Genomic DNA, 26,149 nt, shown 5'->3' on the forward strand with positions numbered 1-26,149 from the left:
GCGGGACACAGAAAGGAATTGGCAAGAATACCAGAGGCGCAAAACACCAGCTACTGGTAGACAGAACAATCAGCCGAGACTGCAAGACCAGACTGACCAACCTGTGCACTGCCTGGCGAAGGCGAATGGGAACCATGAAGAGGCCGCTAGAAAAGCTGCAACCACCAAGTACCTGCAGAGGGTCAGGCAAGTCCTGAGGAGTCAGCTGAATGGTAAGAACAAGATCCGGGCCATCAACACGTACGCCCTGCCCGTGATCAGGTACCCTGCTGGGGTAATAGGCTGGCCAAAGGAGGAGATAGAAGCCACTGACATAAAGACAAGAAAGCTCCTTACCATGCATGGAGGGTTTCACCCCAAGTCCAGCACCCTGAGGCTGTACGCTAAGCGGAAGGAAGGGGGCCGGGGACTGGTGAGTGTCAGCACCACAGTCCAGGATGAGACAACGAACATCCAAGAATACATTGGGAAGATGGCCCCAACTGACCGAGTGCTCAGTGAATACCTCAGGCAGCAGAAACCCAAGAAAGAGGAGGGAGACGAGGAACCATCATGGAAGGACAGAGCCCTGCACGGTATGTACCACCGGCAGATAGAGGAGGTGGCTGATATCCAGAAATCCTACCAGTGGCTGGACAAAGCTGGACTGAAAGACAGCACAGAGGCACTAATCATGGCAGCACAAGAACAAGCTCTGAGCACAAGATCCATAGAGGCTGGGGTCTATCACACCAGGCAAGACCCCAGGTGCAGGCTGTGTAAAGATGCCCCAGAGACAATCCAGCACATAACAGCAGGGTGCAAGATGCTAGCAGGCAAGGCATACATGGAACGCCATAACCAAGTGGCCGGCATAGTGTACAGGAACATCTGTGCGGAGTATAACCTGGAAGTCCCGAGGTCAAAATGGGAGATGCCCCCAAGGGTGGTGGAGAATGACCGAGCTAAGATCCTGTGGGACTTCCAGATACAGACGGACAAAATGGTGGTGGCTAACCAACCGGACATAGTGGTGGTAGACAAACAGAAGAAGACGGCCGTAGTGATCGATGTAGCGGTTCCGAATGACAGCAATATCAGGAAGAAGGAACACGAGAAGCTGGAGAAATACCAAGGGCTCAGAGAAGAGCTCGAGAGGATGTGCAGGGTGAAGGTAATGGTGGTCCCCGTGGTAATCGGAGCACTAGGTGCGGTGACTCCCAAGCTAGGCGAGTGGCTCCAGCAGATCCCGGGAACAACATCGGAGATCTCTGTCCAGAAGAGCGCAGTCCTGGGAACAGCTAAGATACTGCGCAGGACCCTCAAGCTCCCAGGCCTCTGGTAGAGGACCCGAGCTTGAAGGATAAACCGCCCGCAGGGGCGTGCTGGGTGTTTTTTTTTATATATATATATATATGTGTGTGTATATACATGTATATGTGTATATGTATGTATATGTGTATATGTATGTATATGTATATATGTATGTATATATGTATGTATATGTATATATGTATGTATATGTATATATGTGTGTGTGTGTATATATGTATGTGTGTGTATATATGTATTTTTTTAAACTTAAATATTCACAAAATGTCTTTATGGATAACCTATGGAAATTAAATGACTAGGATGACTCTGTTCCACAGTATATGGGTGTGGATGACTTAAGTCTTGCGCAAAATCTAAAGGAAACATGGGCAGGGATAACTTTTAGGTGCCTTTTTGCCCCTCTCTTCCTTTGCATTCTATGCCTACTGTGTATTTCAAGTGATGTGTATGTTTACTGAGGGTTTTTGAGTTTTACTCTGTGCTTCACAGTAGACAGTGTTTTGCTTGATTGTCCAGTTACATTTTATCTAATGTACCTATCTGTGGTCCAGGAATTTAAAACATCTTTATGATTTCTGTCATGTTACAAAAACTTGATTCTAAAAGTGTGACGATTTGGTCTGCAGCACTGGTTTTCTATTCTAAAGACTTAAGTGCAAGAAAGAACACAAACAATCAATGTAAAGTTTTATGAGCGCTAGCCTTTTGATAAATTTCAGCCAGTGGCTCTTGTTGGGAATCCGCAGCACGTTTCAGCATGTATTTGACGCAACAGCTTGCTAGATTGCCTGGTTGTGCATTAAATCTGTTTGAACCTGTATGTGTGACAGATTAAACTTACATTGCTGCTGACTGTAATGACAGAAGGGAGGTGTGATGAAACGATTTCCTTCCCGTGTTGAGGCTTTCCCAGGCAAAGTAAAGATCTCAGCAAATCAAAACAGTGATACTACCACTCTGTTACACGCTGAAGTTCCCCGTGCTTGCTCTGTAGTAAAGGTTTTATAGTGATAAGATGTCCAGAGAGTATGTACTTTGGCATCCCAGACTATTACTCACTGAAGTGGCCCAATTCCGATGTTTGTAATTCCCTGTCAACAAGCTTAATGGGGATGCACCCATTGTGAAATCCAGTCAATAGTTGATACCATTATATATTTTTCTGATTATTTTTCCCTTTTGTGTAAATGAAACATGTGCAGTGTTCAGTCTTTCAGTACTCAAATGAGTTTGACAGCTTAACTTAGTTTTTTTTTTTTTTTTTTTTTTAACTGTAATTTCTTTTTTAAAGGATTTTTTTCCCATATCTTTTGAGTATTTTCTGTTAGATTTTTGTGCGTTTTTTTTAATATCTTCATGTGGTATTCTTTCAGTGACACCAGTGTCACTTAGACAAAATGTTTGACAGAAAATAACATTATTATTACTATTATTATTATTATTATTATTATTATTATTATTATTATCATTATTATTGCTAGTAGTACTGGCATAGACACCCTTTTCCTCTCAAAACTACCTGAAATCTTCATTGCATAGTTTCAACAAGGTTACATAAACATACCTCAGAGATTTTGTTCACATTGATACGATAGTATCAAACAGTTGTTCTTCAGCTGCACATCTCCCGTTCCAACACATTGCAAAAGTGGATTGGGATCTGGAGACTGTGGAGGCTATTTGAGGACAGTGAACTTAATGTTATGTTATAAAAATTGGTCTGAGAATGTTATCCTGCTGGAAGCAGCCATTAGAAGATGGGTACACTGTGGATGCTGTGGATGGTCAACAGGAATACTGTGTTATAATAATGTGTTGTTTATTCAGAGATGCTCTTCTGCATGCCTCGCAGCAAGCGGCTGTTGAAGTTACTGTTGCCCTCCTTTCAGTTCAGGGCAACCTGACTCTTTTCCTGTGACCTCTGACATACACGGTATTTTCAGCGAGAACTGCTGCTCACTATTCTGATGCTGGGTTTAAATTTCAGCTTGCTGTCTGGACCGTCTTCATGCGTTGCTGTCAGCAGCTCGTCATGAGTTGCTATCATATGATTGGCTGTTTAGACATTTTCATTAACAAGCAGTTGAACATAATAAATAATAAAGACCCTTGTGAATGTAGAAAAGTAAAGTTGCTTGTGTACCAAACAAAAGAAATATTGAAGCACATGTTGATTTGTTTTTAAATGTGTGATATTATAAATTGAGGTGAAAGGGTGAGTTTATTAAAATGGATGTTATTTAATTTTTAGTAAAGGGCTTGCTTTGGGATCTGCTTTTTTTGTAAATAAAAAAAAAAGACTCTCTGAAGGAATGTGTGATTGTAATTTAGAACATTTCCTAAGAGGTTACTGCGCAGTAATAAAGCAATAAACAACTTAATAATATTGAAATGGTGACACCATAGTTTTATAATCTGTGGTAAAGGATATCTCAGTTTTAACTTTTACTCTGAAAGTTTCTTTGTGGCTCCTGGAAGTTAAATATCTCCTGATCTCAGTGACCCTAAAAGGGAAACGGTTTCATTTGGGAAGGGATTTAATCACTCTGCTGATCAATGTTTGAAGACAGCTAAAGTCAGAATGGGAAATGACTGTTTAGATGATTCACTTTTTTAAGTTCTGGGGGCTAAGATGAAGACTATTAAGCTTCATTATGTAATTAGTGATAATTGCTTGTGGCCTCTGGGAAATTTTATTGTAGTTTGTTCTACAAATATTTGTGTAATGTTCTCGTGGAACTTCTTTTGAGCATTTTTTCCTTGGGAAGAGAAACTTTAAATCATGATTGGGCCCATTAAAACGGTGGTGATTATTAGCGTGACATTTACAGGTAAAAGAGCGTTGACTGTTTGGCAGAAACCGATGTCTTAGAGTAGCCGACCTGTTATTTGTCAAGAGTTTTTGGCCTGTTATTAGTGTGATTTTAACCCTGGACGTATCTCATTTAGAAAAGTGGGTTTTCCCCCCACTTGATGGCCTCTGAAGAACAGAGTGTTTATAGGACTGGTGGCAGTTGTCATTACCTCAGTAAACTGTTCTTGCACACAAGTGAACTAGGGTAGGATGGAAATATTAGTCTTCTCTGGTTTGAGTAGTCTTAAGGGGAAGCCCTGTGTCACTATCATTTGCATGAAGTGTGAGAATTTGCTCTTAGATATGACATGAGGCAGTTCCTCTTGGAGGTGCAATATAGTTCTTAACAGTAATTCAGCAAGTGAGAATTATGTTTACTATGCTGACAACATCAGAAATTGGGATAGGTTAAAGATCGATACTGTCACGGTGGGATGCGTTATGGTAATGTAGATGATCGCTTCTACATTTTTTTTTTTTTTTAACGTTAACGATAAGAATAAGCATTACAGCTCTTTATCATACTCAAATACACAGTGTGTTAATATATAGGAAGTGTTTTGAAAAGGAAAGCTGTGGTAATTAATCTTGGGAGGATGAGTTAGGGCTGAACTAGTTTCTAGTTAGCTCAGTAGGTTTGAGGAAACACTGGCCAGAGTTTCTTTCACAAATTTGATGTGATAAAGAACAGGATTAGGAGTGAGGATGACATGCTTTCTGCTGTCTCTAATTTACAATAGACTAATTTACACAAATGCTGAGGTACAAGAGGCAGGACGTTTTTCTCAGTGTCCCTTATTTGGATTTTACTGAATATTGTTATAAAGAGTGTATTGTTTCAGACAAAGACTTTATCGAGAGATTAGAAAAGTACTTTAAATTTTAAATTTCAATGAGCTAAAGTCTCAAGGAACACTCGAGAAACTTTTCAAGAAAGAAAATAACAGCAAAGTGAAACAATGAGGGAGAAAAACTGGTACACGTTGTTTAACTGATATTTATTCCATAATTCTTAGAGAAAATTTTCGCCTTCTGTGGGATTGAAGAGTGGCTCTGAAGATTTTATATTGAAAGTGAAGTACAGTTAGTTATAAAGCAGGGCGATATGACCACAAATATTTATCACGATATACATTTGAAAATTTGCAATAACTATATAACTGACGATATAATTGACACTAGACAAAATACTTTACAACTCCACATCTTTATTAGTGCAAAAAAAACCCCAAAACATCAATGTATTTTCACTTAAACAAGCAGCTGTTTTTTTTTTATCTGCATTAAAGTTATATAAAAATTTTACAGTGCAAATGCAAATTGCTTGCTGACAGTTTAACCAAAAGGCATTTCCAGTGGAAATTGGCCGACATATCCTCAGCATAACCATGTATAATATCCACAAAACTTAAAAAGAGGTTATGCACACACAATACGGTAATATTATGTTGAAGCACAGTACGTATCACTCCGTGAGGCGCCTGCCTACGATAGCCGTAATTCTCCGACAATCCATCAAGCGGTGCAGCTTTCTTATTATTATCTCAGTTGTTCTCCTGACTGAAGTTTGGTCCGTTTACAGCATCCTGCCATGCGATTGCATTTGTCTCTAACCATGAAGAACCTTCACGTTAACTTTTATAAGTGGAAAAGTGTTAGTGTTCGTCCTCCAGCTTCACTGTTTATGTTATGCTAACATAGCTGTGTCGCTAGTGATCACGTAGCACATCATTATATACCAGCTAGCCCAACTTCAGTAACCCTACAAACGTCACTGCTGTTTAGTTTCCTGTCTTCATTTATGTTGGAAGTGATAGCAGAGTTGTACGTTTGATTTTTTTCAGAAATCTCTCAGTCAGAACATGCAATATCATGCTTAGGTAACTAGCGAAACTAGCGAGCTAACTTCCGCTAGCTTCCTGCTAACTTCTAACTCCGTTAAATGTAATAACTTTTGTTTTCATGGATGCCTGGAAGTTAAACTTTATAGTTACACCTGGTAAAGCAGCAATGCTGATCGTTTTATTAAAGATGAAAGAATTTAGACAGTTTTTAACTCTAAGTGATGCTGCAGTGTTGTTTGACCTGAAGCATACGGAGTTTAGGACCCAGATTACTCCCAGATTTAAGAGCATCTTAGTCCGACAAATATGACAATAACAACGGCCGCTTGCATGTTCTGCAAAAAAATGTGCTTTGTTGTGTATCTGACGGACAAACACCAAACCAGTTCCACATCACGGAAGTTGCACCATTTTTACAAACCAATTCTGGTTCATCTGTTTCACTCAACAATCGGCCATGTGCGTATGAAAACAAAGGCACTGCGCATGCGCGTTTTACTCCCATTCTATCGCGATATTTCATTTTCCTATCGTTGCCTAACATTATACCGGTATTACCGTGAACGGTATAATATGGCCCAGCCCTAGTACTCATGGCCATTGATCAGTGGTTGTTGATCAATGGTCATGAGAATTTGCATAATTATGATTAAGGAACTGACCTCCCAGCCCATTGTTCCTTCAGTGGGCTGGTTTCAGTCATTATGCAAATATCCTGTTTATAAGATTGGGGAAACCTGCAGTCAGCTAAGACTGAAGAAGTCACTTGGATGAGTGGCAAAACATTTCTCCCACTGAAAACGCTACATCCAGATGAACAGAATCAACTTTTGGAGGTATTTATTACATGGTGTGCTGCTGGGAAAAGCCTCTTCTAAAGTTTGAGTCTCCATACTCTTTCACCTGATTCTTGCGTAGGTGGTAGAAGAGGTTTGTCGTGTTTGAGTCTGTGGTGGGGACAGGTTTGCGGCATAGTTTTCCGTTTTCTGCTGTGTCAGACTTTTCATAACCAAACCATGTCCATGCTACAGAGGTAGCCCCTCGTTTAGGAATAAGGTCCTTGATTTGTTTTGACTGGTCCTTTTATTTGGAGCTGCCTGTTCCTGCTTCATTTTCACTGGCTATGCTGGTATTCTCTGTGCCCCGATGCCTAAACAGTGTATTTTGCGACACCATGAAACAAAGGATGGCGTATAATTTGAAATGATAGATGTTTTCATATCATCATCCGATATATTTTGTCATATCGCACAGCTCTACCTGAGATCTATTCAAACTGGGAATGATTTGGTTTTTGTCTCACTTTGGATGAAGTTTATCATCATGCATAATTAAATTTATGCATGCTAAGTTTGTGTGGTTTTCCTACTGGTGATATGTGGGCCAACATGTCAGACCTGTTGAACTCCTCGTATACATGGACAGAATTTAAACTTTACAAAGGAGAAAATTGGGTGGGGAAATTTTAGTTTCTGCCTTATTAATTATAATGTTAATATAAATCTTCCCTTTACATTCAGTGTCAAAACACTGTCTGTACCATTTGCTTTTAGATCAGATTTGCTGCTTTTAAAATGAAGACACCTTTGTACTGATCGGTTCTAAAGAATATGTTTTAATGCTTTATCATTTGTAATAAGAGCAGCAGCTTAAAGAGATGTAGAATGGAAAAGGCAAGAACAAAGACACTGCCTCATCATTGATGGCCTCCACCCTCACATTCTCTCCTCTGGATAAATGGGTGCCCTTGTGTCCGTGTTTGCTGTTTACAGTCTACAGAATGGCTCTTTCTCTCTTCCCTGCCCTGCTTTCACCATCTTTACTCTCTCCCTTTAGCGTCTGACTCATTGCTGTCACTGCTTCTTACTTCCCAGACTTCCCAGTGCGGTGTCCACTGGTGGTTTAATTGCTGGTCATACTAAAGTCTTGAATCACCCACGTCATCTTTTCGTATATTCCAGAGAAGTCTTCTTTCACAAATATCTCAAACATCTTGTTTGCAAACCACAACCAAATTACAGAAAAGGCAGTTTCTCTGACAATTCCCACGAGTTGGCATATTCATGCTATTATCTATGTAATTTTGAGAGTACGTGCTATACTCAAGAAAATCTCAAGAGTTTTTAAGGCCATTTTACACTGCTTGAAAATTGTTAAATGAGAAATTGCATCTAATTCTGAAGTTCAAAGTTAACAAGTGCCATGTAATAATGACTGTAACCAAGAGGTCCGCCTGCAGTAGAAACACTTAACATAGGTGGTTATTTATAATTAAGTGTGAGATTGTTTTACACTGGCATCACCTTGGCAACTCGAAAGTAAAACCTTGTTTTTGCTTATTTGTTTGCAAAATTTTTATTAGATGGCCCACTTTAGAAAGCAAAACAGTTCACACCACAACTCCCCAAACTTTAGCAACTGTCAGAGTAATGAAGGATTGGAGATGAATTTTAGTGAAATATCGCTAAGTACAGTATCAACAGCAGTGTCTTCTTTGTGTATTTTTCCTACAAGAATCATATTTATTCAACTTATTTTAACTCTACTTACCACAGTTTGAGAGCACACACAGATTTCACCTTATAAAGCATAGAATAACTGAACTTAAGATGGAAAACGGGCAAGTTCTTTTGTATTGAGCACAATAAGATGGGACTTAAAAAGGAAGATAAGGTGGGGGTTTTTTGTTGTTGTTTTTTCCTTTTCAGGGTTTTGTTGGGGTTAGAACATCTTGCATCTCTCATAAAGGGTAATAGCCATGACAAAACCATAATCTCTGCCTTACTTGTCGTGTCGTTCTTCCCCACTTGTTAAAGAGAACAAAGTGCCCTGCTTTTTAATTATTTATAATTTTAATATTTATTTATTTATTTATATTATTTATTTATTGCTTTTTCATGGAGGTTTAATGTTTTTGGGTGTTGGCAATAAATGAACACCTCTTGTAAACTGAGAGAGAGGTCAGCAGCTCGTAATGAATTAATCATTGGGCTTATCTAAAGCCACTGCTGTTCCCGTAACCCTAGGTAGCACAGCCAGTCGTCATTGACATTCAAAACACCAGACTCCAGCTAAGAAACCAAAACTACCCATGAACAGCCCTGTTTGAAAAGTTGAGATGGTATGTGATTTGCACTAGTTTGTAGTAAATAAAATATATTATCTTTAGGCAAAGCTAATGAAAGACCATGCGGGCAAATGATTAAACAATTTGCAAAACACCTCTGGGTTTTATGGAAAAGTTACTTTTATTACAGCTTGGTAATAACATGGAAATAGTGGCGTAATGTGGGATCTAGAGAAGTAATAACCAATTAAAGCACTTTAAATAACATGTAATTAGGTAAGGCCAATGTACAAAATGTAACATTTCTCACATATTAACATTGTTACTAAAAGCTTACTAAGCCATTTTTTTCATCATAGGTATTGTTACATTTGTTTTCACATTCTTAACCCGAATTGATACCACATTATATTCATTTCAGATAAAAATCAAGATTGTTACAAGCTATAACTGGGTTATGACCAAAAATATTTATCATGATATATACGCAGTACGTATCACTCTGCGCCTGCCTACGATAGCCGTAATGCTCCGACAATCCATCAAGTGGTGCGGGTTCGTAGCTTAGCAAAGTCGTACTAAAACATTTGACAGATTTTAGAGCGCCATGTACCACATAAAATCGTTTCGAGGTCAGTAAACACAACCAGAATTCATACATAAGGCGCACGGGATTATAAGGGGCACTGTCGATTTTCAGAAAAATCAAAGGATTGATTTTAAGTGTGCTGTATTTTCCAAACAACACTGTAATAACGACGGCCCGCTAGCATGCGCTAGCAAAAATAGTGCTTTGTTTTGTATCTGACGGACGAAAGTTCCACACCACTGAAGTTGCAGCATTTTTACAAACCAATTCTGGTTCATCCGTTTCATTCAACGATCCACTTTCGCTCTTCTCATTCTGCGTCGCCGCCATGTGCGTATGTAAACATAGGCACTGCACATGCGTGTTTTACCCATATTCTATCGCGATATTTCATTTTCTTATCGTTGCCCAAAATTACACCGGTATTACCGTGAACGGTATATAGCCCAGCCCTAATGTAAATTACATCATTCAGTGTGGTTACTACCCCTTTATTTCAACTTCATTGCAAACTATTACTGTTTTATTACCGAAGAAGAGGGAAAATTATCTAATATATTGCCCATAATATAATTAAATGAAAATTAAAGATAACAAAGATGTTGAGTTGGTGAGAGGTGGAAAAAAACTTGGTATTCTTCAGAGTCTTCTAGAAATCAGCAACTGCATTTATATACATCACAACTAACTGTGCTAAAATTACCACCTCTGAACTATCGTCTGTTTTCCCTATAATTAGCAGCAATTTACATAGGAAATGCAAACTCATAAAACAAATTTTCTGTGGGTGCACTGCTGCAAGGGTCTCTAGGGATATTCAAACCTGTAACCTTGGCAGTATTCACACCTTAGTCAGGCAGCTGTAATCTGGTGTCAGGGTGGTTGATGCATTAAATAATTTGCTCCAACCTGGCTCAGTTTCGTCTACCTCTCTCTGTCCAGGGGAGCACAGATGGATGATTGATGTATTCATTTTCACAAATGAGAATCAGCAGCTGGTAAAGTTGAGCTCCACAGAGGGCAACGCTGGCACAAAGAGTTCAGTTCGCCAATCTCCAGCTGGCTGACGAACCCAATCTATCCCTAAGGGAAACGGACACTAAATACCAACATAACAGAGATGGATAATTGGTTCTGGCTGTGACGTTTATTTCTTTTATGAGCCACATTGGCAAATGAATGTAATGGACTGCATTTACTTTTTATCCTTCACTAATAATCCCAGTATCATTTGTTTTTTTTATTGATTTAAAAAAATTTTCGCCAAAGTCTACTTAATCAATTACAATGTTACTTTACTTTCATCAATAAAACAGATTTTAATTGATAAAATTATTAGATTTACACAAAGGCATTTCTGTTTCCAGAATTTTTCTTTATTTCCTTTGGCATATTAAAGTTGGCTTTCTTAAGCTACATTAAAGAATGTGTCTGCCAGCAGAAGCACCCATCTGTTAACTGTATTCCTGAAACAAATAACACGTTTTGTTTTTTTTTGTTTGTTTTTGCTGTAATTGATCATTTATTTTATTTATTTGAAATCCCACAGAGATCATACATAACTGTTTTGCTGTACTTTAACCACTTTTAAAAGGATAATTATATTTGTTTTAATTATTTTTAAATTGAAGCATTTACAAATGATAGCATTTTGAGCTTAAGGTAAAGAAAAGAGAAAAATCATTAGAAGAAACTTGACCTGTTTGCAAGATGACATTTCACTTAAATGACAAATAACTGAAACTGAAATGTCTCACCATATTAAATCATTATATTGACCATACCATTAAACCGTCATGACTGATTATGCCCTCAGAGTTCTTTTGTTTGCTCCCGGCTGTGTTCCTGTCTTTGCTCATGAAAGCTGTCATTTATCACTGCAGAGCAAAGAAAGCTCTTTCTTCTTGTAGCATTTTCTGTGCATTTTTCAGTCTGTTTCATCCCACTCTGTCTCACTTTGATTACTGGGTTGGGAGCCTGCAGCCTGTATTTATGCCGCTATCTCTCACCAGAACCTTTTGCTCTTTGTGCCTTCAACTGTCTGCTGATGGGAGTTGGTCCCCGGGCTGCCTCGGCAGTGGGAAATGAGCCCTCGCTAACAGGGTTGGCGTTTCAGCAACCCCTCTGTCCTCTACGGGGCTTTTCTGTCGCAGTTCACTCCCTCACTCAGGGTTATTAGTGTGCAGATCACTAGGGAGCCCGGCCCAAGCTGCACTGGCATCTGCTGGCTAATTAGCATCGATTCTTGCACTGCGGTTTTGTTTGGTTGTTTGTATTTTTTTTTTCTTTAAAGTCTGAAATCAAGAGTGCAGTCACACCTAAACTTTGGTTTCTATATGTTACAGTTAGTTTAGTTATGCAGTTTGTTCAAGTTCAGTCCACCCACTTACCAACAAACAAGTGGCTAGGAGCTTATTTGTTGCAGAGTTACAGAAACTTTCAAATAATGAAGTTTGGGAAGTTTAGAAGGGACATTGTGTAGCTTTGCCTGTGTTTAAAAATGATCAAATTTCAGGAATATTTTAAGAAATGTTGGTTCTAGACCCTCAAATGTGGTGAAGTTGGGTGCCGGTTTAGCTCATTGGGACGAGCAGGCGACCATATGCCACATGTCTGAGAGCGGGTTCCTGTCCGACCTGCAGCCCCTTTGCCGCATGTCTTCTCCTGTCTCTCTTTTGTTCCGCTTTCTTGTCAGTCTTCGCTATATCTACCCAAAAAAAACTAGAAAGGCCCAAAATAATTTTAAAAAATGTGGTGTGTTTCCTTTTTTTTTTTTTTACACTTTTGTTTTGTATGAATGTTAATGTGATATTACTGACCATTTCATCACTGAATCATTAGTCTCTGAGAAACTTGCTAAAACATTATTAAAGAAATAGTAAGAATAACCAGAGGGGTGGAGCAAATAATTGTGTTTAAATTTTTTAGTCAGGTTTAATAAGGCTGATTGGAAAGCACCGGGAAAAGAAAAAAAAAAAGCAGAACAAAATATACATGTATGGGTGGTCACAGCAGTGGGAAGGATTAAAAAGGAAACTGCATCCACAAGTCAAGATCTTAAGATGAATGAATCTCAGCAGGCTTTGTCTAAGTAAATAAGACTTCAGAAGTTTATCTCTCTGATTTCACAGTATCCATGCTGCTTGTGCATGGCTTCATGTCTGTACTATAGTGTGTACTTCATCTTATCTTTTTTGAGGGCACGACTCTGCTCTCAAACCCTAGGGCTCGCCTAGAGAGTGCCAGCATCCTTTTGTATCTATCACCAGTGACCTTTGACCTCTTTCACTGCGCTTTCAGCCAAAGGGAGACCCATAAGCTGTGCTGTTATCTGGGTCACATCAGAGAGGAGACACCTGCTTGTGTTTGGTATTGAGTCTCAATTGAATTCTCTCTTAAAAGCTTGAGGAATGGATCCATTCAGACTGTAACCTTTACTTACAAAGGACACACAAGAAAAAATAAAACTGAGATAAAATAGTGTTCAAAAATGCTGGTTCATGTTCAGGAATTGAAGAGTTAAAAAGAAGAGACAAAAAAGGTGCACATCGGGTAAACTATTTATTTATGTGTCACCCTGCGGGAGAGATGGCTCGTTTTTACCTACATTTGGATTGTGGGATAATATTATGTAGGCTAAATGTATTTTATGTGAAGACATTTCCCGCACATTCAGTTATTCAGTGTTGTTTCAGTTTGTAGTTTGGGACTTAACAGCTTTTCTTTCTTTTCTTCATTTATTTCTTTATTTTTGTAATGTTAATGTCCAGTGGGTTGTTTGCTACACCTAGTCGCTAGGGCAATACGACCCAAAATTCATATCTCGATATTTTTTAGCTGGGTGGCGATATAAGATATATATCTCAATATTTTTTTTAAAGCCATAAGTTAAGAACAAAAAGAGAGTTCTTAGTCACACTGTGTCCCAGATGTCACACAGGCATTTTTATTTACATACAGCATAGATTTACATGAATAAATTTCTCAAAAATAAATTATCAGCATTTATTAAATAATCATGCTCCATAAATAAAAGAAAACAATGTTGTTTTTGTGCATAAGAAAAAGCTCATAATTGTGCAGTCAAAATGTAAACTAACAGATGCTGAGCATAATAACAAAGACAGATTTCACAGCTGCTCTGTTCCCAACTTCTACTGCGTGACTGATAGCCTTGAGTTTGCAATCTGCTTCGTAACCATGTCTCTTAGCAGGTGCCATTTATGGTCCTTATACACACACAATACGGTAATATTACGTCGAAGCACAGTACGTATCACTCCGCGAGGCTCCAGACTACGGTAGCCGTAATGCTCCAACAATCCATCAAGCGCTGCAGCTCTGTAGCTTACCAAAGTCGTACTAAACATTTTTTTGACAGATTGCTGAGCGCCGTGTACCACCTAAAATCGGTTCGCGGTCAGTAAGCACAACCAGAATTCATACATAAGGCGCGCTATCAACTTTTGAGAAAATGAAAGGATTTTAGGCCGCGCAGCCCTTGTGGGCTGCATGTCGTTAGCGTGGTTAGCTCGCTAACACGTTGACGCCGTCCAGCCCCACAACTCGCTAACGGAGATTTGCCGTGTCCATCTTGTTGCTGCCTGCAGGTGAAGCTATGGGGGAGGAGGAGTTGTGTTCAGTGAAGGAGAGGCGAGGCCGAGTAACGTTGCGCAGAGACAAAAGTGGACGAAAGAGAGGCAAACTTGTGGCTCCACAAGTATAATTATAACGTAACATAGACTATATCGATATAAAGGATATTGTCACATCTTATATCTCGTATGAAAATATATCGATATTTTTTTTTTAAAACTCGATATATAGCCCAGCCCTACTAGTGGCTAATTATTTTTTTTATGCCACAATCACCAGAAGTCGTAACAAATAAATTGGATAGTTAGTATTTATTGCTGACAGATGAAGTGTGACTGATCAATCTGTTTAATTTGTTAATGAATGAGGTGCTATCTCTTGCTGTACGAGATGAAGCCATGGGAGTTTGGCAATATGGAAAATTGGGTTTTATATGATTTTTGTATTTGGCAAATGTCACTGTCAATTAAATATAACATGTGCTAAAGACCATACGTTTGTCAGCCAATGTGATTATCGCATTGCTACTCGAAGTCACATTTTACAATATAGACGCCAGTCTTAAGCACAGACAGCTTAAGTGTAAAATCAGATCATGTGGCACTAAACCAACACGTGACAGATGAGATCAGTGAAGTTACCAGGGAAAGTGGAACAGTGATTCATTGCACTGTGGTTCTTCATTAGAAAGAAATACAGGCACTGGCAGGAAATCCGCTACTACAAACACAGTTATGCCAGTATAACTTAAGAACAGGGTCAGAGAGATTGTTTTAATGGTTTCTACTCCCCTCTGTATTTACAGTATTATGCTGTCAGTAAACAGGAATCAGTATAATCAGTTTATGGCATAACAAAGTGAAAGTTAAACGCCGGAAGAACCCCAATTACTCTGCTTTTTTTTTGCTTTTTTTTTCTTTCTTCAAAATGTTAAACTGATATCAAGTGGGAACTCACAAGAACTCACAAAGAATCAACTAGAATGAGTAAAAACATTTGCAAGAAAACAAAAGCATACATGTGACCAAGAGTTAAATATGTAAAGTTACTCTAAAAGAACTACGTAAAGTACTGCTCACAGTGATGGACTTGGCACGATTTTGTTAAAATTTATTTATATTTTGTTAAATTGTCAGGGTCACTCTTGGTAGAGTGTTCTCTGTCTGGTTTTATTTGCTCTGCGGTGACTCAGATGGGCATAAGAATAAGTCCTGAAAATATTACTTTTCCTGCAAGTCTGCTATATTTTAATAAGATGTTGATAAAAATTTAATTAGTCAAGGCTCGCTGGTCTCGTTTTCAAACTAGAAACTTTTAGAATTGCTTATTTGGCTGTGTTGCTCAATTTAAAAAAAACAAAACAAAAAAATCCCCAATGTTTGTTCTCAACTTTCTTCTGTTTGTCTTCCTCCAGGTGAGGTGAAGATGGTGGACCGGCTTGCGAACAGCGAGGCCAACTCCAAGCGGATTGCGGTGGTTGAGAGCTGCTTCGGCACTGCAGGTCAGCCACTGGCCATCCCAGGCCGTGTGCTGATTGGTGAGGGTGTTCTCACTAAACTCTGCCGAAAGAAGCCAAAGGCACGGCAGTTCTTCCTCTTCAACGACATCTTGGTTTATGGTAACATCGTCATTCAGAAGAAGAAGTACAATAAGCAGCACATCATCCCTCTGGAGAGCGTCACCATCGACACAGTGCCAGATGAAGGCGACCTGCGCAATGGCTGGCTCATCAAGACGCCCACCAAGTCTTTCGCTGTGTATGCTGCTACTGCCACCGAGAAGTCCGAATGGATGAACCACATAGGGAAATGTGTCGGAGACTTGCTGCAGAAGAGTGGCAAGTCCCCTACAGGAGAGCACGCGGCTGTATGGGTGCCCGACTCAGAGGCCTCTGTGTGCATGCGCTGCAAGAAGGTGAAGTTCACGCCAGTCAGCCGCCGCCACCACTGCAGGAAATGTGGATTTGTGGTCTGTGGGCCGTGCTCAGAGAAGAAGTACCTCCTTCCTAGCCAGTCGTCCAAACCAGTTCGTGTCTGCGAGCACTGCTACGAGCAGCTGACATCCGTAAACCAGGCACGCTCAGACTCCATCACTCGGCCGGGGTCAAAGTTCCACAGCAACAACCTCTCGGACGATGACGACGATGACGACAGCAGTGACTGAGGAAGGTCCGATCCTCCCAACGGTCTGTCCATCTCTCTGCCGTGGAGGAAGTACTCTGCTGATTACATTTTTTGTGTTTTCCATCCTTGTGATTGAATCATGATCCACCAAGAGAGGAATTCTGGATTAATTCATTAATTCACTTCGGAGTTCTGGTCTCATCAACAAACCAAAATGTTTTACCCTTTTCTATGAATCCAGCAGGGATAAATACTTTCCTGAACGCAGTGATTAATCAGTCACTTGAGAAACTGCCTGGGTGACCAGCAGCACTTTGAGATAAAGTTTTGACTGTTCATCACAGCCCTTCTCCCTTCCCTCTTAATTAGCTTCAGTTAGTCACTACAGAAAACAAAGGTGCTAATGAGAGACTTGCCCTCTGCTCTATACTCAGCTTAAGTTAATTTCTTCTTCTTTCTTTCTTATTTTTGTCCGTGCTCTCTCTCCATGGACCTAAACAAGGTAACTGCTTGTAATTTCTGCAGGGAAAAGCAAATGTTTGGGCTGTAGCCTGTCTTTGGTTTTCTTTCAGGTATTTCACCAAACAGGACTTTATTATAACAGAATTCTGCACTATTTTTGTAAATTGGACTCCAGCAAAATGAAAAGTTTCCCTTTTATAAATATCTATTGTGCTAAACGCAGAGCTTTTTCTAATCTACTATAGCTGCTTTTGACAAATCAACTAAAGCTTGTCTCACGATGAGCGATTGTTTCTCTTTTAACAACCACGTATGAGTTTTCTTAGAGGCTGCCCCCAAGCTTACTCTGCCTTCTTCTATACCCTCACATAGTGCCTTGTAGAAAACTCAGCTTAGCCTTCAGCAAGCAGAAAGGTTATTAGATAATAAAACAAGACTGCAAAAAACAGCGACTTCATGATAGGTTGACTCTGAAACACATTATAGAGGGTAGGGTTGTTGTTTGGTTTTGTGTGAAGACCAGGGCGATTATAGACCAGGGATGGGATCAGATGGGAACGGTTCAATTTGTTCCTAGAAACACTTGAAAGTCACTTAAACCAGCCATCCAATCTTGTAAGGGCAGTCACCGGCTTTTCCATTTAGCTGCTAGTGGGCAATTTTTACCTAGAGGAACCTAATTGCCTTGTTTCCACATTGTGTTAAAAACCAGAGGATGAATGGAAAGTATTGGTGATCAACATTCTCTCTCTCACACACACACCTTTCAACAGATGGCTTGTGTGGACCTGTGTTCCAGACGAGGCTGATTGAACGCTAGTTGAGAGGTTGCTTTAGACCTTGTGAAAATCTTTCGTAGCCGACCATGGCTGGGAAATCTAGTTAGACTTCTATCAAACACCCCATTGCTTATCAAATAATCTAAAGTTTACCTTCAGAAATAAATAACTAGCCAGCCAAATATACTCTGATTCTGAATATTGATTAAATAAAGCACACATTACTTTGCAGTGCTGGGCTGATATGTTCATTTGTTCCCAAAAAGCTGTTGCACTGACCCCGCCTGTGAGTAATTATACAGCATTTCCCACATATTTTAATTCCATTTTGGCTCCATTGTCCATCCATGATAAACAATACCCTTCATAAAGGGCCCTTTTTGAAATATTTTAATCAGCAAGTACCCTGTGATACATAAGTAATTGAGCGTTACACTCACCTGCATCTCCAATGAGTCTTTCATCCTCTTTAGCTGCTAGGCCCTGTTCTGCTCTGCAGCTGAGCTCAGAGTTTGAGACACAAAAAGCATTACAGCTTCAAACAACCGTAGTTCTAGGGTTTGCAGCAGAAGATCTCCAGTTGTCAGATGGAGTACAGGGCAGTGGTGCTAGAATCCAAGAACTCAAGCAAAGTAATGACCTCCAAGTCCAACACAATGCCAAGATGGCCAAAATAGCGTCTTGAGTAACGTGAGATTAGAAGGCCTTTGGGACTGAACTTTTAAAATAAGGTCATGGTGTTATCAGCTACCAAATCAGTCATGGATCGTGGTGTTCCTTCAAACAGACTGCAAAAATAAAATCTGCTAAACCAAGTTGCAAAATATTCTTGTGGGGCTGTTAAGTCTTTGCTATAACTTTAATGTCACATTATAACAAAAGACAAAAATTGGTAAAACATGAAGTTGCTAGAGTGGGTAAAGACAAAGAATTGAAGTTTTTTGCACCTGGTTGGGTTTTGTTAGCTGTAGGTTATTTTTATCTTTGTGTTATACAAACGGATCCGATTAATGTAATACCTCACAGAGAGGTAGCAGCAAGCAGTAGTTTGGATTCTGTTTGCAATACGATTGTTTAACACTCAGCTAATGCCTCCAGTGAATGACTGAATGAAATGAAATGCAGTAATAAGGAAGTTTTAGGGCCTGGTGTGTGTTTTTCTTTTCTTGCACAACTGTGTGTGAACCATAGGTTGTGAAATTCCTACCTGCTCAGCAGCTTAGCAGGTTTTCTGGAATGAACATCAGGAAATCGGCATGTTGTCTTCCTGTCACTTGCCCTTTACTGTGCTGCTCTTTTACGTCAGAGGGAAATACTGTGTCATAAAACAAACACACCTCTTTTGAACTCTGCCAACACAAGCGACCATAACAGTCTGTCCATCTTTCTTTCCTTCCTTCCTTCCTTGTGTACTTGCTTCCTTTTTCAGTACCATCACTTCTCCATGGAAACCACAGCTTGTAGATCATGTGACACAGTGTGTGTGTGAATTAAGTCATGTGATTGGGTACTGAACAAGGAACTGAAAAAAAATACTCCTTTGGGGAATTGACTACCTTCTACAGCCTGCAGAGAACTCAGGTTCAGTTCGCTTACCAGATGTTCATGTTATCAGTTTCAGTGCGAGTTTCTGTTCTCGGTGAGTCCTGTGAAGAGTTTCATTCCTCAGACCAACATTTTCAAATAAACAGCACTCAAAGTTGACTCTGAACTCCGCAGGATCATTAATTTCTCGGTATTTATGACCCAAGCTTGTACTCAGATACTCGTCAGTCTGCTTCTCTGCTGGCTCATTCTGTGCTGTTGGAGGTCTCAGGATTGTCACTATTTGTAAAAGTGCACTTGTAGCATCTAAACCAAGACTGAGTTAGGATTCTCGTCTGTCCTGTTTCCCTGCGTCACTGCATGTCTGCTTAGAAAATCCAACATTTTTATCAGATTGACGCATCACGCGTCACATTGACGGGCGTTTACAGTATTCTTAAGAAAAGATTTTGAAACTCTGGAATATTGACGCGAATTTTTTTCAGTCACACTAGAAATGCAAGACATGCAGTACATGACAGTCATGTCATCTGCCAGGAATGCATTAGAATGCCAGGCATTTTACCTATTGACAACTCGACTGAACGAGTAATCTTAACATATTGTATGAACCTATCGAAGTGTGAAAGCAGGACATCAGCAGCTTGGATGAGACTTTTTTTGTTTGTTTTAAATGAGCTACAGAGTGTAAAGGTCACCATAAAGTCAGCGTGGACTGCTGCATTGATTTCACTAAAGTGCATCTGTTTGATCGGCTGACTGAAAAAGTCAAAACACCTCCTACGGGACAGCCTGTCACACCCAGCTCCATCCAAGCAGACTCTCACTCACGTGAAACTTCATTTTCACAGACGGGTGAAAGTGTGAACTTGTATTTTGGAAGTTTTCTTCTTGTTAAATAGAGCACATTAACTGCATCAGGTTTTTTGGAATGAAACTCACAGGTGTTTGTTTAAAACAAAAGGCATGGGATAAGATGTACATGAGCACACTGCAGTCAGGACTAGAAACCGAAACCACAGAAGTGATTTTGCTTTTATCTGAGATCAAACGGGATTGGGAAAACAAGTTTGCGTTGCTTCTAACAAAAGCCGAACCTTTACCTTTATGTCCAACACCTCTGTGAGTGTCTACAGATGATTTCCTTCATTTTGACTTTCTTTCTACACAGATATACGGTAACAGTGCAGCATTAAGCATCTCAGTAAACCAGCAGAACAGGAAGAAGAAAGGGATCATTTTCTTGTTATGATCTTATAGGTTAAACTTTCTGGTAATGTTATAGCGATAAGAGAAATGACCATGTTAATGATCACTAACCAGCTGTCCTTTATACTCACTGTGGCGGTGGTGCTCACGGAGAGACGATGACGTCACAGTCGAATCCAGAAGCACAAAGTCCGGCCTCAGGTTTGCTGTGGATTGCACTCAACAAAGTCGGCACATGGACTCTGATCCAGGTTGTTACCATATACTGTCAGATCCACAGCGACTGGACATTTTCAAATGAATCCTCATGTTGTTTTAAGCCTGTTGATTTTTGTACATTTGTACAGATTTGGGTTGTTTGGGTTGTAATGTTTTTGTTGTACAGTTCTCATAAGTTTCTGAAATGACGCTGTCTCAAGTCTCTTTGTGCTCAGCCCTCCTCTTCGTCCTGTCTGTCACATGTCATCAGCATCTGCAGCTTTGTAATACGGTTAAAAAACAGATGGGAACGTTTTGATGGCCGCCATGCAGCCACGTGTGTTTTAAGAGATCCTGCTCCTCAGGACAGGCAACAGCAGCCGGCAAATATTAAATGCACGGTTCAAAGACACCTAGTTCCTGTGTTTTTGGGGGGGTTATATGCACTTAAACGGGTCACAATGCTGATTTCTTGGTAGTAAAACTTCTAGTATACAGTACAAAACTAAGGATTGCAATATGTATTTGTTTTTAAATGTCTCATTCCACAGTTTGACTAAAATTGAATCAAACTCCAGCCAAATTAGATTTTTTTTTTCACCTCCCAACCTCCCAAACATATTGACCAAGAGAAATGACACAGTCTGATGCAGACGTACAAAAACCCGATGAGTCATTACTCCCCCCACAAGATTGTCTGTACAGTGTGATCCTGCTGCAGAGTGAACCATGAACATAAAAAAACATCATCTAAATCTTGGCTGATTGAGAATGTTACACTTAACTGCCTTTTTTTTTTTTTTTTTTCCCACTTTTCCATTTGGCCAGAACTTTTGTGCTGTAAATTACAGTGTCCAGCTGTTTGTGTGTTCACACTGTGAGCAACATGTCTGACAGTTGGCACTGTTTGTGTTGATTGTAGATTGAGGGGTTCTGATTACTTCTCCAAGCATTGATTAAGAAAATGTCACATGTAAACAAATCACACATGTAATTGTTTTGATTTTTAGAGGATTTTTTTTTCTTTTTCTTAAATGGCCCAATAGTGAAACTAATGCAGGAAGGGCACGTTAATAACAAATAAATAAAATAAAAATAAAACCTTCAACTGAAAGAGTGAATATAATGTGTGTTACTTGTGACTTTTTTTTTTTTAAAGCTGATCACTCCTCTGCTGCATTCAGGCGATGCGCTTGTATTCAAAACTCTAACATTATCTCAAGCATGTGACCTTTATGTTGTGTTTATAGGTCGTGAAATGGCAAAGCAGTGGAAAAGTCACCGGAGGCTGTAAATAATCTAAACCTAACATCTAGTATTTGTTCTTGTTAGTAGCATGGATTTGCAGCTGGAAGCTGTGCAGAAAATTGATTCATTATCATGATTTTTCTCGGCTTTTTCCAGCACACATTTCATCTTTCAGTGGCTGTAAGAACAGCTGAGCCAGCCACAACGCTGCAGGGATAATTAAAGCTCAAAATCTACTTTTTATTTATTTTTATTTTTTTTGGACAATTTGCTGTGAGTCTGACACATACGGGTCTATCAGGATAGTGTGGACTCACTCTCTACACATGTCCAAACTTAAGCGCCAAATGTGACAGAAAGACAGTCTTTGAGTCCAGAGGTAAAATACTAAGGCTATAAAGATATAAATAGGAGAAAAGTGAATGTTTTTATTTTGAAAATATGGGCCAGTAATTTTTATATTCAGCCAGTAAACTAAAACATGTGGTTGAATGCTGCTCAGTTCAGCTCATGTCGCTCACAGTATGAACCACTTGGTTGAGGGTGGTGATGTTTTCAGATGTGGGATAATATCCACAAGTGAATCGGAGAAGAGCTGCAGATCTTGAGATTCACACATTTTCCTTAGGAGCCAACTTGGGACAGCTGAAAAAGATCTCATTGCTTCTTGTGATTTAGGTTTTGTTGTACAAATGTTTTCTGTTGCTGTTTGATTTCATTGTTGGTTTTATTTCCTAGTTTTGCGGGTAATCTTAATTCTCTAAAAAGGGCTTAAATCAGAATGTAACCCGGCATATCATCTTCATACTAATTCTTTAAGAATTGCTTTAGTATCTCTTATATAAATGATGTAATGGTTAAAATTCAAATATTGTCCTGTGTTGTCTTTATTTGACCTCTTTCTGGGAAAAAATAAGAGGGTCATCTTGTGAAAATAGATTTCATGATTATTAAACGTGATTTTTGCACTAACAAATGCAACTGAGGTTGATTTCATCTTTAAAAGTGTGTTACTGTTGAGTGTGTCCTTTTTTTTTTTTTTTTTTTTAGTTATGTAGTTATTAAAGAAAACTTGGTATGAAAATCCCAGCAGTAAGAAATAAAAGCTTGTCTTCACAGCCATGACAAACAGGAAAACCAAAGAAACGTAAACAGCTCGAACTAAGTGTACTGTGGTTAACTGAGTTCCTGATTAAGATCAAAAGCTGCACGGAGAAATCAAACACCCTATACACTCCTGGAGACTAAAGGGCACAGTAAAAGTGCCCAAAAGAAGTCAGAAAAAAGAGCTGAAGACACATTTATCTCATATTCTATGACTCGTATTTATTAATTTTTACACGCTTTTTCCATTAGTGGTTTTGTCAGGAAGGGGTTAAAAAAAATCTGCCAAACAAAACATCTGGAGTCACCGTGGCGACACCTTGTGTATAAAGGAGCACCCAAAGTAGCTTCATTGTGTTAACCCCTATAAATTAGCTCTTATACCAACATATAAACACTATAGACTAAGTAAATTGGTATGAAATTTTAATTACACTATAATACTTTAACGTAGTCAGATGAAATTTGACGTTAAATTTATAGATTATTCAGTAGATACTGTAGAAATATTACATCAATATGTATGTAAAATGCCTTATAACTATAGTGTTTAGTACAAATGTCATGCGGTAATCTAAAAATAAATATATTTCTGTGGGTCAGTACTGGAAACAAACCGGTAACGTGTGGACACTCTTGTTACTTTTAGTCTAATTTAAAAGCATGGGTAACATAAAAATGGCCACAGCCATTGTGATGTCACCTACTGGCTTTGGACACCATATTTGGCCACTGCCTCGGTTGACAAGCTGCATTCACAAATTGCATCAGTGCAGCAGAGTTTAATCAGCTGAGTAGCTGACAGACTAATAAAATGCTAGTTTTTAACTCACTAGATCCTGGATGGTGTTTACTATACAGTGTGCTGTAGTATAAGTCAGATAATACATTCAAAATTGCACTGAAAGGCTCCCAGCAGCACATACATCATACAGTTTAATGACTGACGGTCGTGGATGAAGCCTAGCAGAAGCTGATTGACTCCAGATGTCTGTTTGGATGCCTGTCGGTCCACACCCCTGATGCAATTACCCACTGAATGAGCTGTGAAAAGTAATCACCCCAGGCAGAGTTGTAATCCATAGAAGTCAAAACACATTTGACTTTTTGCTTAACCTTTTAATGCTGTACAGTTGGACATTTTAACATAAGAGCCTATTATGATAGACTCCCTTTTGGGGCTTTCCTCTAGTGGCCGATAGAGGAACTGCAGTTGTTGTCACTTTGCACAGACTTCATCTCTCAGCTCTGGAGGTGGCCTGTGCTTAAAAGTAAAGATTGATTGTTCGACGTCTAAATCACAGTTGGCAGTGGCTTTTAAGTGTAACTTGCCGAGATTCCTGATTTCAGGAGTCCTCTCACAAATTGTGACAGTAACAACAAGCTGTTTATAAGTTATAATGATCTAACAATGCCTGACATGTTTCCGTCCTTTAGTTTTAGCGATTTGTATGCAGACTTTTTAGTTTTTTAATGTTTAATTATAGCGCAGTTCTTATTTGTGGCCTCAGTTTGTACACTTAGTCCAAATTTGGTTCCAGTTAGATAAAGCATTTAAAATTACTGATCTGATTTATCCTCACGGGCCATCCATCGCTGTCACTGCTTCTGTCGACTGCCTTTACAAACTATGAAAGGATCATGTGAAAACAGTGGGGCAGGAGTCAGTCAGCAGATTATTCAGCCAAAACTGTAGCTTTCCACAGTTTCCATTGCTCTTCTGAGTGTAAATTAAAGAGTTGTCTTGCCAGCTAGTTTCAGTTCATTTTTATTTATGCAATGCTATTTCACAACAGGCATTTTAAATTCCCTGTACACTGTAAAGACCTATATATCTGATATTATTTTAGTGTGGGACTGATTATTTCTCCCTCTGTGTTAGCCCAGTGATGTGACTGTGATTGTCCAGGGTGTACCTCACCTCTCTTCCTAAATTGGCTGTGATAGGCACCAGCACTCTGTTACCCATATTAGATAAGTGATTAAAAAAGGCATGGATATACTGATGATATTTCAAATATTGAACATGTAGAATATCCTTTTCAAAGCTTTCTTATTAGGGTTGTCTGTTTTACAGTCTTCATATAAACTAAAGCCACAGCAGGAGCCAATCAGCAGCTTTATGTTAAATTTTAAAGGAACGTAGTTTGCAGGCTTCATACAGTTAAAAAAGTCTTTAATCCCATTATGCTATAGGAGATGTAAGTGTGTGAAGGAATAATGAATAAATTATGATATGTTAAAATATCTGTCAAACACAACTTCTTTATCAAAGCAAATCTCAGAAGTACCATAACAAGGAGTTCAGGTGTTTAATATTTATTAAATACAGTCAAAGTTATCAGATGTTTTCAGCACTGCCACTGCTGGATGTGTAATATGTTAATGGAGATGGCACACAGCTGAAAAGTAAAGCACAGGATGAGATTACTCAAAGAAAAATGTTTTATCTATATGAAAAAGTTTGATCAGCAGAAAAAAGTCAAAAGTAGTGTGTAAAATATCATCACTAGATGTGAGTAAGTTGCAGATTACAATCAACTGAGTACTGTTTTCTTACTCCTCCCAATTTGAGCATAAGTCTAGTTATGGTGGCTTCTGTAGGATACACAACTCTGGCTGATGTTTATCTGTATTGAGTGTAAGCTATCACTCTGTTTACCTAAGTCGGTGTCCTTTTCTTTTTACTCTGAAGGAGGCTGTAAAACTGAGAAAAGAGTTCAGTACGAGTCAATGAGTCAGTGACGCTAACATGTGCTCGATTGCAGCGATACTGAGGTGAGTTGTTGAGAATATTCTGAAATTTTCTGTCTTTAATTGCTGCAGTTTTTGCTACTGTTAGCTGCTGTTAGCCTCTGTTAGCTGCTGTTAGCCTCTGTTAGCTGCTGTTAGACAGCATTACTGAAACATTCTTTGTAGTGGCTACAATATTTGTGTGTCATATGACGTGAGAAAGTAATAAAACTGTTTATCAAAGGTGTTGTTTTTAGGACACATGAGCCAGACATTAACTCCCATAATATTAATTTATACTCTCTTCCCTGCTGTCCGAAAAAAGAAAGGGTCGCACATTTAATCTGCTGACAATATGCAACTGCCACAATATCAGGAATAAGTGAGCATGTTTTCAAGCATTAGTCCCCTGATTTCAGTTTTGTATACTCATGAGTATAATGCTCTTTTTTGGATTACATTCCTATTAAATACCCTTAAGAGT

The 26,149-nt window shown here is 39.1% G+C and overlaps 1 protein-coding gene across 1 annotated transcript in view; it reads left to right on the forward strand.

The window, feature by feature from the left end:
* The window catches only part of plekhf2 (pleckstrin homology domain containing, family F (with FYVE domain) member 2), a 40,139-nt gene extending 17,342 nt beyond the window's left edge, over nucleotides 1-22,797 (forward strand). The window contains exon 2 of the mRNA XM_080895988.1: nucleotides 15,679-22,797. Coding sequence (XP_080752114.1) covers nucleotides 15,690-16,427 — 738 coding nt within the window. The 5' untranslated portion in view covers nucleotides 15,679-15,689 and the 3' untranslated portion in view covers nucleotides 16,428-22,797. The remainder of the gene's footprint in view (nucleotides 1-15,678) is intronic.
* The last annotated feature ends 3,352 nt before the right edge of the window (nucleotides 22,798-26,149 follow it).

Source organism: Rhamphochromis sp. 'chilingali' (genome assembly GCF_963969265.1).
Source record: "Rhamphochromis sp. 'chilingali' genome assembly, chromosome: 11".
NCBI lineage: Eukaryota > Metazoa > Chordata > Actinopteri > Cichliformes > Cichlidae > Rhamphochromis > Rhamphochromis sp. 'chilingali'.